Below are 15397 nucleotides of genomic sequence, written 5' to 3' on the forward strand. Positions count from 1 at the left end.
CGATGCCCATATTAATATGTGGTTGATTAACCTAAGAAAATCTAAATTTCGCATTTCTATTCAAACATTATAATTATGTCTTAAATTTAAAACACGCAAAATGATTTTTTAACAGTTTAGGTGTTTTTAAATATGGCAACACACTCACTTTTTAAATTTATTATCTGTGTATAATTTTCATGAGTGAACGCACGTCTTGTGAATAGAAGTTGCAGTTTCAATAAAAATATAGAACTGTGTTTGAGAAATGTGAATATAGTGTCGTTGTGAAGTACAATAAAATGTATCGCAAAATTGTGTGGTGTTACATTATAATATTGACGTTATTGGATATATCACACAACAGCAAACTGACAGCGCAGGGAAAGAGCCATGGTAAAATCGATTATTTCATTGCAACGAAAACAGTTACCTTGTTCCTCTCTCCTATAGAGTGGTTCCAAGAGATAAATTACGAGTATAAAATAATCTTGCAATAGCCTAAGAGAATTAAGGAGTCTGAAGTATTTGATGCCTGTATGAGGTATTTAATGCGAAGACGGTTGTATCGCTCAGCACGATGTTATTTTAGATCGGGGCCGCTGCGGTCTTGTTTGTCGTTTTTGTTGCATTATGTCGGTATTTATGTCGGGAGTGCGCGCCTCTACCTGCGCTGCAGCGCCGCAGCCGCAGGCCCCACCGCACACCTGCTCGATGCACTCTGCTACCTGGCCTATTATGACAACTTATGTCATGTGATACCTACTCTATTCTATTAAAAAGTACACACCAGTAACTTATATTTAATACATAGAATTCTATTTGCAGGGGTCTCATCAGCAGGTGTACATGACCACTTGGTAGAGGGGATCACTATACAGGTTTGTTGTATTGGAAATATTTATCTAGATTATGTAAAAGATTCTTGTTTAAAACATGCTTTCACACATAAGTAGGTAATAGGTATGTAGGCCTATGGCTATAATTTATAAAGATTTTATATAAAGTGGCAAAAAATTTTTTATATAATAAAATATTACTTTCTGTGGATTTTTATAACAGATAAAATAATTATGTAGTTAATATCTCAAGGTATGAAAGTTAGTAATGAACTGATAGATGTTCATTGACTAACTGAGAGGAACCAGACGCTGTGTCATAATTTATCATCTGAACTGCAATTTATGTCCAATCATTTTTGAAGTCATAAAGCAGAGGAACATTATCTTTGTTAATATGCAAGTTATCTTCTGTTAACTTGTGGCTCTGTCCACCCCACAAGGGGTTACAAGGTTGTGTTTTCAGTTCTGAACCTCAAAAGGTATAATGGAAACCCTTATTCCCATAATGGTCACAGGTGGTCTTCTGCATCCATCTGTGCAAGACCATTTTTCTCTGAAATTAGCATCTAACACTTAATGTTATGCCCTTAAAGCTATAAAGAAAGATGAAGCTTTTTATAATTTAACGCTTCCAAAAATATAGCAGCCATTTTTAGCCTTATTTTTTTTGTACTGCTGAGCAATTACAAATTCATATGCAGTTGGTAAACTAATTGCAACCTATTTCGATGTATGGACACAGTAGTTTTTCTATAGCAAAGTCAAAACCTCGGAACCCTTGGTGCGCCAATCAGACTCGCACTTGATCCACTGTTATTTCTTTAGTCAGTAGTCATTGTCAAAAGAATGACTATAAACCCCTAATTCAAAATTTAATCTGTAATAATTAGTTTTAGCTTGTCTCGACTCTGGTGAAAAGCAAGCTTTTATACATTTGTTGTTGCTTTAGGAATGGGGCAAAGACTCCGGGGCAGCGGGCTCGTCGGAGGGCCCGGCGGAGGGCGCGAGCAGCGCGGGCGCGGGCGCGGGCCCGCCGGGCACGGCGCTGCGGCTATCGCCCGCGTCGCTGCACCTGGGCCCGCGCCCGCTCGCCACGCCGCACGCCGCCGCCATCACGCTCACCAACCTCGCCAACAACACGCTGCACCTCGCCTCCGTCTCCGGCACCACTGCTGACTTCCACGCCTCATTCTTCGAAGCTAAGGTAAGCACGTACATAAACTCACGATTATATCCCAATGGGCTAGTCAGAGGTACATCCATCGCAAGATGAACTTAGTACTCGCGCTTCACCGAACTTTCGAAGGTAAGCACACTGCTAACATATGTTATGCTTGGCAAAAGGCTCGACCACCTGAATAAAAAGGATCCTTAAAATTAAACATGGTCAGTTTCATTGGGCATGAAACCTGTGCAAAAAGGTGCCTCGTCTTGGGCCGCCTACTGTTCGTGATTTTTTTAAATTGTCCATACAAACACTTCAGTGAAAGGGTTACGAAACTGTTTAAAATTCACATAGGTACCTATCCTTCTGTGTCATGCTTACATAGCTATATACCTAAACCACATTTAAAGATATGCCTAAACAACTTCGTGTTTATTGTTAAGGAAAACAATTAAGTACTTATTTCCTTAAATCGTAAAGAAACAACTATGATTAGGACAAAGCGTGTAGCATAAGTGTACTAATAACTACATGCTGCACTCCAATTAGAATTGAATAAATTATTTATTTTACTCGAGTTACTTAAAATAGTAGAAAGAGCATTTCTCCTTCGCTTCATCTCTTAATGATATTTGACAATGAGGGTTAAGACTGGATTAATTAGCTTCCAAAATTAATGTACTTTAGAATTTAAACTATTTGAAGATCTTGAATATGTAACACTCATTAGACAGTGGGGCTCGTGGGAGCGACAAATAGCGCGACTATTTTTAGGTTATCGTTGGAAGTCACTATCGCAGGAAGCGCTCGACGCACCGAACTGACCCGCGCCGCGTCACGCGCCCTCGGGGGACGCAGCGGGGCTCCGGCACACATTGTAGGGCTTTCCGACTAGCTAAGCTTAAAACAATGTATAAGCTTAATGATTACTTGAATGATTAAGTACCTGGTGAATGAATGAATTTTGAATTAATTGATAACAACTTCCTCACTTGTCTAGTGGTTAAAGCGTTAGGCTCATGATCTGGGGGTCCGGGTTTCATTCCTGATGGGGGCATTGTCGAGATCACTTTATATTGTAAGGATATTGCAGGCTGAATCACCTAATAGGAAGATGATTCCGTGCTTCGAAAGGCACGTTAAGCCAGTGCCGTAGGCCCGAGCTACTAGCCCAAACACCTCCACAAACACACTGGAGCAGCATGGTGGAGTATGCTCTACACTCTCTCCGGCTGACTGGGGAGAGTTATTTTGTAAGAAATTACATAAAAATCAATCAATCAATAATACTTTATTGCACAACAACATGTATAAAGGACATAAACATACGAATAAAACATAAGCACAATAGGCGGCCTAAAAATCTTCTTAATACACGGCTTTACGACAACCTAATGACATGTTTTAATAAAAGGAGATAAGGTTATGAAATACTTAATATGTCAACAAGCCGCGCGTAAACAACGATACATATAATATCCATTGTATTATGTCAGAGATAGGGTCGCCTTACAGGGGACAGGCGATCCGCGACCCGCGACACGTATCAACATAGCGACGGGGAAGAAGCAAATACTCCTATCTTACACAGACCTAACTTTACAGGAGGAGGAAAAAACTGAATAACTTTTTTGTTAATAATTATAGCGCGACGTCATGTTCTGAAGGTAGTTTTGTTATTTCAAGAGACATTTTTTTAAACTAATATTAATTTTGTATATATAGAGGAATTAAAGTTAATGTAAGTTAGAGCCTATTGGTTTCTGTGTTGGGTCGAAAATTTTGACGTTAGACGGTTTTTCCACTTGCAATTAATCCTTCAAATTCCTATTGTTTGACTTATTTCTCTTTGTAAACTATTCACTGTAGCTTCAAAAACCTATTAATAATTAAAAAAAACAATAACTATAAAACTAACGTAAATTATACATGATTTTGTAAGATAGGATGTATTGCTTTGAATGAATTTCAAATTATGTTCAAGTTAGGAGATATTATAAAGCAATGCTGCAACATTTAACTAGTAAATATTTAATTGTAAATGATGAATGTGTCCTTATTTATGGAGTTAACATAGTAAAAATTCCCACGTTTACATGGTGTCATTTCCGTAACTTAATGTTTACCAAACCATACAAAAATATAAAATAGCAGCGTTTTACCTGAAATAAAACGCTTATTAAATACTTACCTTATTTGAAGCATAATTTATTTGAGATAGGCATATCCGTGTTCCGCTTTATCTTACCTCCTTTTCTGCCTTATATCGCCCTCTCTTTCGCACATCCCATCTACTAGAATACCGCCAGGCAGGCTGTGTGACAGCTACGATCATTGGGTCGAAAAGCCATCAGGCAGACCTTAAATTATGCTTCAAATAAGGTAAGTATTTAATAAGCGTTTTATTTCAGGTAAAACGCTGCTATTAAATCCTTGACCGTTATTTGAAGCATAATTTATTTGAGACGTGTTTGTTATCGCCTGGTGGTAATGGACGCCAATGTGATATCATCTTAAAGAGTTATAGAGGATATATATAGAAGGAAAAGGTAAATATAGATTCTATAATAGGTAGATAAAATAATAACTAACAGATGTGCGAAGTAAATGAAAGATTTATTATTATTCATAGTAAATTAAATGTCAAATAACAAAAGACAACTGTAATAGGAACATTACACCAAAACTAATTATGATTAATAGGAACAAAAGAACTTCTTAATGTATTAGAAGAACTTGGAATCACTTCACGCCTATAAAACTTATGAAAGGTATTACCAGACCTCCAGTTTCCTCGTGAAAGGATTTCGTCGACAGATACATTATCAGACCAATATTTTGAGGCCACTGCTGAACGTACGCTTCCAGGAGGAGCTGATATACCTGCTTCTACAAATAATGATTTTACCCATCCAGCAATTATGGTTTTGGATGCTGCTTTACTTTGTCCTCTCAAATTAACAAATAGATTTGAACAATTTGCTTCGTTTCTTCTATCTTGAAGTAAATCAATACACCGTTTAACCCAAAATATGATATCAAACTTTCTGTTCGCTGAATTACTTAATATCTTCCATCCCGATTGCCTGAAATTAGAATTATCCGTTTTAGAACCGAATAAAGGCCACATAACAATATGGTCGTCAAACTCCGTATAGTGCTCTCTATCCACAGCAAGCAGGGTTAGATCATGTAATCGCCTTCCTGAACATAATAAAAGCAAAATAGCTGTATGTCGTGATACAGAAAAGTAATTATTTTCGTTTACTTGGTAGTTGGACAAAAATGACATTAATGTATCGGTATCCCACACTGTCGTCTTGTGTGGTATAGGTTTTTTCAAAGCAATAGATTTAAGTACATGTTTAACTAAAACATGTGAACTTAACACTCCAGAGACCTCAGAATCGCAGAGAGTTGATACTACAGACTTATGCAGTAAAATAGTGTTATATGAAAAGTTTTCCTTTAAAAATAAATCAGCTAGAAACTTAGCCAGAATTGAGCCGCTAGGGCTTAAAGAATTATTTTTGTGAATTTTACACCAAGATAACCATCTATTCCAAGCGACGGTATATGTTTTACGAGTGGATTCGCGCCATGATGATGCTAGCAATTTTAATTGTGATTCATTCCACTCGCTCAACTGGTTCGACCACCCCCACATTTCCAAACTTCCAGCGTCATGTGTTCTACTTTGGGAGGTGGAAGGCCCGTCGAGGTGTCTATTAAATATTGGTCTAAGTGTCGGATCGTAAATGGGGCTCCTATGGCTCTCGACTTGAGATCTGCCCTCCAAAACACTCGTTCCCACCGAGGAACCACCATTAGGAAGATACCCTCTGCTTGATTGAGATGGGAGAGAATTTTGGGAATTAAATAGGGGGGAGGAAATACCCACGCTAGTGGATAATTCCAAAGCCGGGAAAAGGCGTCGTGGTAAATCGCTTGAGGATCGTTCAGGTCGAGAGACACGTAATTCACAACTACATGTGCATTGGCAGAAGCAAACAGGTCTATTACCGGTACTCCCATTTTTTGAAAGATAATGTCCGTGCATACTGGTAACAGATGCCACTCTGGGGGAGAGCGGTAACGAGACAGATGATCTGCGTGTCCGTTGTATCGGCCGGGAATGTGATGGGCAGTTATATGAATTTGATGACGCTCTAACAGATGAAATATTTTGGTTGTTATCTCCAACATACCCATAGATTTCGTTCCGCCCTCGTTTCGGATATAGGCTGAGGCTGTCTTGTTGTCGGTCTGCCAAAGGAGAGTGGATCGAGATAGAATTTGATGATGGTGTTGTAATATCTTTAACAAGACCGTCATTTCTTTTCTGTTGCAATGCAGCTGTTTCTCCTGTTCGGACCACGTTCCTGACAGTGTGAGATGATCTAATTGCGCTCCCCATGCTAGATCGGAGGCATCGGTTACAAGAAAGTGTAGCGGGGGCGCGTAATGTATCGGAGACGATAGATGGTGATTGTGAAGCCACCACCGCAGATTTTCCAAAACTTGATTTGGAAGCGGATAGCGTTTGGTCAATTGGAATTTGGTAAGGTGGTTGAGGAAGACCAGAACCGATCGAAAGTGGATTCTGCCCCTTGGCACCATGAAACTGGCGAAGCTCAGCATGCCGGTTAGACTTTGAAGTGTTTTGAAGTCTATGTGGCGACTCTCTAATAGAGGAACAATTTTGGAATGTAAGGTCATCTTCTTTTTCGGGAGGACTTTTTCGTTTTTCCAAGTGTCCCATAGAACACCTAAAAATACTAGACTTTTCTGAGGCACTAGTATGGATTTGTCTAGATTTATTTGCCATCCCAGATAGTGAAGTCTCCGAATTAGAATTTTCACATGCGATTGCAAGGTCTGCCAATCTTGGTGGACTAAGAGAAAGTCGTCCAAATAAACGATAATACGTAAGCCTTGATTTCTCAGAGTTTGTGCAACCCAATTCGTTAAGGAAGCAAAGACTTTTGGGGCTGTACTGAGCCCGAATGGTAGACAGGTCATTTGCATTAATTTTCCTTTGTAAATTAGTCTTAAAAAACGTCTGTGTGACTGAGCTATTGGAAGATGAAAGTATGCTTGTGACAGGTCTACCTTGCACATCCAGTCTTTGGGTTGTAGAAACTCTGGGACGCGATGGACATTTATTAAACTGAAACGATCTGTTATAACAAACTCGTTCAGAGCTGACAGATTGAAAATGGGACGGAAGGTCCCGTCGCTTTTCGAAACAAGGAACATTGGCGAAATGAAACTCGGGGTTGGTCGTACTACTTCTACTATACCTTGGTTTTTCATTTGACTTAATATAGAAGTCATGTCGTTGGACACAGCAGTGCTGAATTGATTGTTGCTTAATTTTGGACTGATAAGTGGTGGCTTCTTGGCAAAGGGAATGCGGTATCCTTTTATGATTTTTAACAGATAACTTGGAGCACCCATCTGACGCCACCGGTCGTAAAATAGAAGTAGTTTGCCCGCCCTGAACGTTTGATAGTCAATACTTACGCTTTTTGTTATTGTAGTCAATGGGCGATCCGGCACGTTTTCGGTTGCCTCTGTCTTGTTGCCTTCCTCTATTTCCTTGCCTGCCACCTCGTGAGCGAAAGGAACCTGAACCTCTCATACTGCCAGTATATTGTGGGCGTGATTCATTATACCCTTGACCCTGCGAGGGACGGGCATGAGAACAACCCTGCGGGGGTTGATAAGTATGGGGAATGTGCGATGACGCACAACATCCATGTGAGGTACCCTGCGAGGGCCCAAATCGAAACGCCTGCCCCTGCGAGGGGAGGCGAGCAGGTCTGTTGTTGTGACCAGCTTGCGAAGCTGAGACAGAAGTGCCTTGCTTATTGACTGGAAAGAACACTTTGTGGACTCCTCCCGCTTTTTCCAGGAATAGTGATAATGAATCGGCTTTAAATAAGTTTTGAGATGATGGGGGGATTTTGCGTAACGCAGATTTATAAATAGGGTCGCGTGCATGGTTCACTATACCATCTCGCCTCATCTGAATGATTTCTGCTCTGTGACCGCAGATCATTTGAAGCAGATCTGATGAAATTCTAAAAACATCGCCCCTAAGGAATAATTCACTTATTTTATCACTAATGCTCTCAAAAGACAATTCTGAATTTTGTGCCCATTGTAGAAGATTTTTAAGTGATTCTTGCAATGCATCTCGCTGTTTAAGAACGCAAAAGGTTAATGCAGCATAAGATTTATCTGCGTACGACAAATGGCGTAATGAGTCATAAGATTTGAGCTCATCGTTCACTTCTAGATCAATAAATCCGGGGGTATGGTTATATATCTTTTGGGCTTCGGAATATCGCACTTCTGACCATTCGGCACTATCAAAGTGTTGAATTTCATTTAAAATCTTTAAAAGACTTTCAGGCGTTTTAGGTACTGATGGCTCCTTTAATTTTGTCTCAATGTCGATATTAATATTGAGCGAGTGATCAACGGAATTATCGCTGTAATACAAATCGCGACTTACGTTATCATCCACTAATTTATCACTATTAACACAACACCTAGGAACCTGACCTCGGCGGCTGCGGCGACGAGCATGCCTATTTCCTCTTTTTTTAAGATGGCGGCGACGGCGGCGCCGGCGGCGTCGGCCAGAGGACGAACTCGTTGAAGACGAGTCAGAGCTACTAGAACTGGAACTAGACGTAGACGGTTCACGACGTTTACGTTTTTTATCCCTAGCCTCCGCCCGGGGGCTTGGCCTTGAATTTGTAGCGGGACGACTTCTATCCATATTTTCCCTAATTGAGGTTATGCCATCATTGTCACTACAATTGCTCATTTTTATTCGAATCCTAGGGCAAAGTACTAAAATTAACAAATACACACACACACACACTTTAGCTATAAAGACAATCAAATTAAATTCGAACGGAAAACCCGTTAGTTTTGCAAAGCAAAAATTTTGCACTTTATAATGTTCATATTATAAAAAGGGCAAGAATATAATACCATTTTAATAAGAAGGTAAGAAAATAACTTACGTTTTACCTTTGTAGCACTAAGTTAGCAACAAACAGTGGAAATAAAATGTTTATTGCGTCGTAAGCACTAACGCGAGCGTGCGCAGCGGAACATAGGACGCCAATGATCGTAGCTGTCACACAGCCTGCCTGGCGGTATTCTAGTAGATGGGATGTGCGAAAGAGAGGGCGATATAAGGCAGAAAAGGAGGTAAGATAAAGCGGAACACGGATATGCCTATCTCAAATAAATTATGCTTCAAATAACGGTCAAGGATTTAATATCGATATTTTTGTATGGTATTGGTCGTTCGATTTACTTCTCACTTTTTATTCTAAATTCCTCTCCAAAATTAAAACTGTGGGAATTTTTTTGACAAAAAGATAATTATAAATAATCCAGTTATCCAATATCAAATAATTAACTTGTCAAACAATTTTTATTAATAACTGTCTTTAAAAAAATGTTTTGTGTTGCGGAATGGGTGTAGGTCAGAGATACCAATTTTGAGTTTTTCGCTGATATCTCAAAAACGATGCGTCCTAGAGAAAATAACTTTATATTAATTTAAAGAACATTTTTTTGATATTTCGCCCGTTTTCGAGCTACACGCTTAGGAAAAAAATAATTTAATATTAAAAAATTGTCAGTGATCGAATCACCCCAAAAAGTAGATCTTGGGTCCATCATCTCTTATTTTTGAAACAAAGACACATTTCGTGCCATGCCCATTGCCCATCATCATCCATCGACCTCCATCATCTTCCATTAAACAAAAAGGCTCATGCTTGATTCTGAAGATAGGAGCTATTATCGATTAAAACATGAGATAGGAGTTATTTATTTCTGTAGAAAGGAGATATTTTTATAAAAAATATTGCAACATATAAAATCTTTATTTTAAGAGCTATTTCTATTCATCGAAAATCACCCTAAAAGTAGGAAATATACAACGGAGATCTTGCCAGCCAACGTAAAATTAAATTTCGCAACGAACTACATCAAAAAGTCGATTTGCCTAAAAATGTAAGATAGGAGTATTTGCTTCTTCCCCGTCGATAGTTATTATATTTATCTACTCGTAATAAATGAATGTTAAGATGGGTGTGTGGTGTGACCAGAATGGTCAAGGTTAGGAATGAATACAAGAGTAAGTCCGAAACTAGCGCCGCCGATCACTGAGAAGTTGAGGAGCAACAGGTTATCATGGTGTGGGCATAATGGGCATGCCCATAGGTGAAGTATACTTTACCCAGGACTAATGCATATCAGACAGACGTAAAGGTCATGTTTTACAGAGTATTAATGATGTATTTACTTTTTAACTAGCTTTTGCCCGGGGCCACGCTCGCGTTAAATTCTGAAGACTGCGAAAAGTCCCATTATAAAAGGGGTTGAAATCCCCTCTGAAGGGGTTGAAATATTCTATCATTTCTAACATCTCTAAAGAAAAAAACGATGCACGATGTTTTTGTTAGTCACAAATAATCCGTGTACCTATTTTAGCTTTTTACCTTGAAAATTGTGGGTTGCAAACTCCATACAAACTTCCACCTATCATTTTAGGTAACTGGGGCGGTAGAAAGAGACAAAAAATAGCCTATTCACTCTTCATCTCTTCTAATATTTCCACTTAAAAAATTCGTCGCTCCTTTTTGCCGTGAATGGCGGACAAACAAACAGACACACTTTCCCATTTATAATATTAGTATACGTACATTTAATTTCTATGACCACATCTAGATACTATTATGGTTTACGATATAACGGCTGCCGAGTGTGGTCTATATATCGCTGTCTATTTCGAATTTTAATTATTAGTATTAGGATCGATGCATGTTACTTTAATTAATTTTTCATATGTACGGCGACGTGGTCCAACCGGGGAACGAGTCTACCGCGCTAGTAGTGTCATTTACTGTTCGTAATATCCAATGAGTTTGAGTAGTGGTATGTAGAACATGGTCTTGCTGAAGTGGTCAAACAGAGTTATGTTTCTCTTGCTGTGGGCCGCGGCGTCGCTCGCACTAGCGCCGTTGCTACCGGTCATTACTTCAGATAATAATGACAGGCGATAGGGGAACCCGCCCACCTCGCCTGTCGACTCAGCTCACTATAAAAAGATAATTACCTAATCACGCTATTGTTATCAATAAAGTCATTTCTTCATTTATGTTCTCTGAAATGCAGTAGGTAATTAATTGTTAGCTTTTTAATTGCCTGTAATGATTTATTCAAGAGAGATTTCAAATTGTCTTCGTGTAACTCGCATTTTACAATGTAGCTGTGGATAAACAGAACATTGCTCTGTATACGAGAGTTTCCTGGAGGATACATGAAGCCTAATATTCCTCGTGAGGAGGGAAAAAACGTAGCAGATATTCTACTTAGTATCTTGATGTCCATATTCAAGAAGGACAGTCACACAATTGACAGACGTACTTCACAGCTGTTCATTTTATGGACATGTGCAGAACCACACACAAGTCATTCGAAAACAACTTGGGTATCATTAAAAACCTGAGGTGAATATTCTAATTAATTGAGACAGGTGGCGAGCTCATCGTCAATGTAGCTATTTCTCAATCGGTTCCTATGACATGTCCTGGATGATAAGGGTCATCATCATCATCATCAGCCGTACGACGCCCATTGCTGGGCATAGGCCTCCCCCAAGGATCTCCACGACGATCGGTCCTGCGCTACCCGCATCCAGCGGCTTCCCGCGACCTTCACCAGATCGTCGGTCCACCTTGAAGCGGGCCTACCCATTGAGCGTCGTCCGACACGTGGTCGCCATTCTTGATTGATGATAAGGGTACTGTACTTGAAACACTAGATTTTTGCTACCTTATATGAAAGGTAGGTTAAAGGGTAAAAGGTGTTATGGAAATACAGATATGTTTCAGAAATTTATAAAGTGGTGTTTACCTGAAGGGCACAGCTAGATGTTATAGACCGGTGAGCATGAGACAAAGAAAACTCCCTTGAATTTGTACAATGTATATTTTACAGTTATAATTATTACAGTACAACCATGGGCAGGTAAAAACCCTATGGAGGGAGACAGGTCGCGCTTTGGTCCGTCAGGTTAATTGTCACTCCGTTACAACCATGGGATATCACTCTGTTTAAAACACTGTCCGTACACCTGTAGGCACCTCACTTACTCGAGGACCTCTGACTATCAGGCCTACCTGAGGCGTCCCGGTATACCGTACAGGGGATGCGTTGAGGCCGGCTCAGGCCAGGGCGTGCTGGACGATGGCGGCGCAGCGGGCCAACTGTTACGCAGCTGGCGGGCTGCACGTCCACCGGTCAACCTCGCAGTCCTTCACCGGGCCTTATCCGGAGTGTTGACAAAAGAAGAGGCGCGGCACATCCGTATGCGCGCCGCACAAAGGAAAGCTTCGACGTGCAAACAACCAAGGCAAGCTCCGCCGTAATGAAGCTTGGAATAACTCTCCAATGCAGAAGAAAACAGTAGCAATCTTCATTCACAAAATTTGTTGAAATAGTCTGATCCAATCATAAACTTCTTCTTAGATTAAAACTTGCAAAACGTTAGACGTTGAAAACTGGCAAAAACGTTAAAACTTTAAAACGTTAAAAACTTAAAGAAAAACAAAAACCCCATCTGCAACAAGGAATGGCAATGATTAGCATGTGGTTCAGCTGACAGCGTGGCAAGGCAACTCACGAGTGTAAAACAAAGAAAATAACTTACAGGTTCATCCGGGATAGTTGGGCATCGCTCGGATGAAACCTAAACCCACCCACTGGACCTTAGGCGATGGGATTTCAGTGATGTTGCTGAAAAACAAAGGACCTCGAGGTTATCACCAAGTTGGTGCAAAAATATGCACGAAGAATTGCGAGGACTCACCATCTCGGTTAAGTTGTTTATTTAAATCGAGACATCGGCTCTTGATGTCGCCGATAAATCGTGGCTTTTAGTTTGCCCACATTATTGTTACGGCAGTGGAGTCTCCGGCGCTCTCGCGACGTCCCCACTCTCCATAACCTGTCTCTCAGCTCAGCCCGCTGTCAGTCTGACACAAGAACCACGAACAAAGTTGCCAAACTAGAAAAAATCTACCAAACCATAAATTCGCCGAATCAACGACAACAATCGATCGACTTGTTTGATCCCAAAATTTAAACAATATAATTATAATTTCAATAAATGTTGCAGATAATTAAATATACCAAATTTAGAAAAACGAAAAGAAAATTATTAAAATGTTCGGGCCCATCGATAACCCTGCAGCGCCATCTGTGATGTCCTGCGGGTAAAATATAAAAACAACGTTATATCGCAAGAAACCACCAGATGTCGCCACAAGGCTCGTTGGTCCGAAATGCTTCGTTACAATACCCCCCTAACCCACGAGAGGTTTGGAACTGGGTGAGAAACACGGCTGCCCTCAGCCATAGAGCCTGGAGCGCACAACCAGTCGAAATTTAAAAAAAAAAAACTGTCTCTAAAGACGAGACGACAAAACAAGACGACAAAACAATTCATAAAAAAAAACGTAACGAAGCACAAACACCAACATCTAAACAGCACAACCCTAAGCACAACAATTACCCCGACCTGTTATTCTTCGCCATTCATTAATCACCTTTCACTTCTTTCATATAGTAGCACCCAGTATCAATTTCACTGGATGTTACCCACATTCATACCCCTGTTGAGCTGACGACTCTCATAGTGTCACTCGTTACCCCAATTCTAAAGACAAAGACAAAAAACAAAACAACAGTTGTTAGAGGCTTATTTAAGGAGTCACTACCCGCTCCGTCGAAAGGGAAAAAAAAACAAAGAGTAACCTAATAAGGTTCCCTAACTAAACTTAATTTACAACGGCTACTATAATGCCCATTAAAAAATTTTTGTTGACACGAGCAACGTAAATAATAATAAACTATACTAAATATTTGGCTATAACCGCCTTAACAAAAAACATAAAAACGCTATATTGAGCGTTCATAAAACGCTGCGTTGCAGACGCTAGTGTGTATGGGCCTTATCAGTGCACCATAAACACACTAAAAAAACATAAAACCACATAAAACATTTATTTGTAAATCTAGTGATTTTAAAATCAAAAGACTACTTAAAAAAACGTGATCGTTATAAATATAGGTTGTTACTAGGCCACTTACGACACAAATAAACACACCATTATTTTATATTTTCTAAATTAAAAAAAATGTTATCAAAGCTAACCATGAAAAGGAAAAATACTAACTTGCTTTATAAATGTAAATTTAGAAATTGAGCCAAAAACAAAGATCCAAGCCGGTAAAATGTTTTTAAAAAAAAATACAACTAGGGGAATACAGGGCAATTCGGAAATTAAACTTTTATATCCTTTATGTGCCAAGAACCTAAGTTCTTGCCACTAAATGAAACTAATTCGTACACCAAGGGTGATAAAACTTTTTTGACTACGCACTGCTCGTACTTCGGGGCAAGTTTCGAGGCTTTAAAATTAGCGGCGTCACTCTGTACGTACGTTTTCCGCCACACTACTTGACCCTCGCGCAAAGTATTAACGTTACGGCGTCGCAGGTTGTAGTACTTCGCGTTCGTCGTGTGAGCCTTCTCGATATTATCCCGAACCTTTTGAAAAATATCCCGAAGGACCCCAAATTCACCCGCATACTCGTCCCTTGGCATAGAGACCTCGTATTCCCTTTCGTCATTTTTATAAAAAGAACCGTTAATAATTGGTTCCCGGCCATGGACCAAAAAGAATGGGCTGAAACCAGTCGTTTCGTTCACTGCACTATTTATTGCAAACTGCACCTTAAATAAATGGAGATCCCATGTCCTATGGTCGTCAGCTACATAAGACGAAACAGCAGTCATGACTGTTTTGTTGTACCTTTCCACCATGTTAATCTGTGGCGTATACCTAGGCCCGTAGTGAACTCGTGGAATATTGTACTTCTTGAGAAGGCCACTGAATTCTGATCCCGTGAATTGAACCCCATTGTCGGTAATTACGGTTTCAGGAATCCCGTGAGCTAGAAGCACATAATTCTCAAAGTTTTTAGCTACTGCAGCACTAGTCGCTCGACGAAGTGGAAATAACATGGTGTACTTTGAAAAACAGCATGTTACTACTAAAAGGTGCATGTAACCCGAACGTGATCGTGGAAGAGGTCCTACCAAATCTACGGATACAGCTTGAAATGGCCTATAGCACTGCTTAGGCTGACCCATGATCCCAGGAGTGAGTTTGGTCCTGTGCTTATAAGCGGAACAAATACGGCATTTGTTGACAAAATCAAGCACGTCGCGGTACATTCCTGGCCAGAAATACCTCAAACACAACCTACGGTGCGTTTTAAACACCCCGAGATGTGCCGAGGTCGG

General features: G+C 40.0%; 1 protein-coding gene across 1 annotated transcript in view; it reads left to right on the plus strand.

Moving 5' to 3' along the window:
- The first annotated feature begins 178 nt into the window (after positions 1–178).
- The window catches only part of LOC126375408 (transmembrane protein 131), a 39127-nt gene continuing 23908 nt past the window's right edge, over positions 179–15397 (plus strand). Inside the window, exons 1-3 of the mRNA XM_050022315.1 lie at positions 179–375; positions 808–860; positions 1771–2025. Of these exons, the coding sequence (XP_049878272.1) occupies positions 282–375; positions 808–860; positions 1771–2025 (402 nt within the window). The 5' untranslated portion in view covers positions 179–281. The remainder of the gene's footprint in view (positions 376–807; positions 861–1770; positions 2026–15397) is intronic.

The sequence above is a fragment of the Pectinophora gossypiella genome, chromosome 19 (assembly GCF_024362695.1).
Source record: "Pectinophora gossypiella chromosome 19, ilPecGoss1.1, whole genome shotgun sequence".
Taxonomy (NCBI): domain Eukaryota; kingdom Metazoa; phylum Arthropoda; class Insecta; order Lepidoptera; family Gelechiidae; genus Pectinophora; species Pectinophora gossypiella.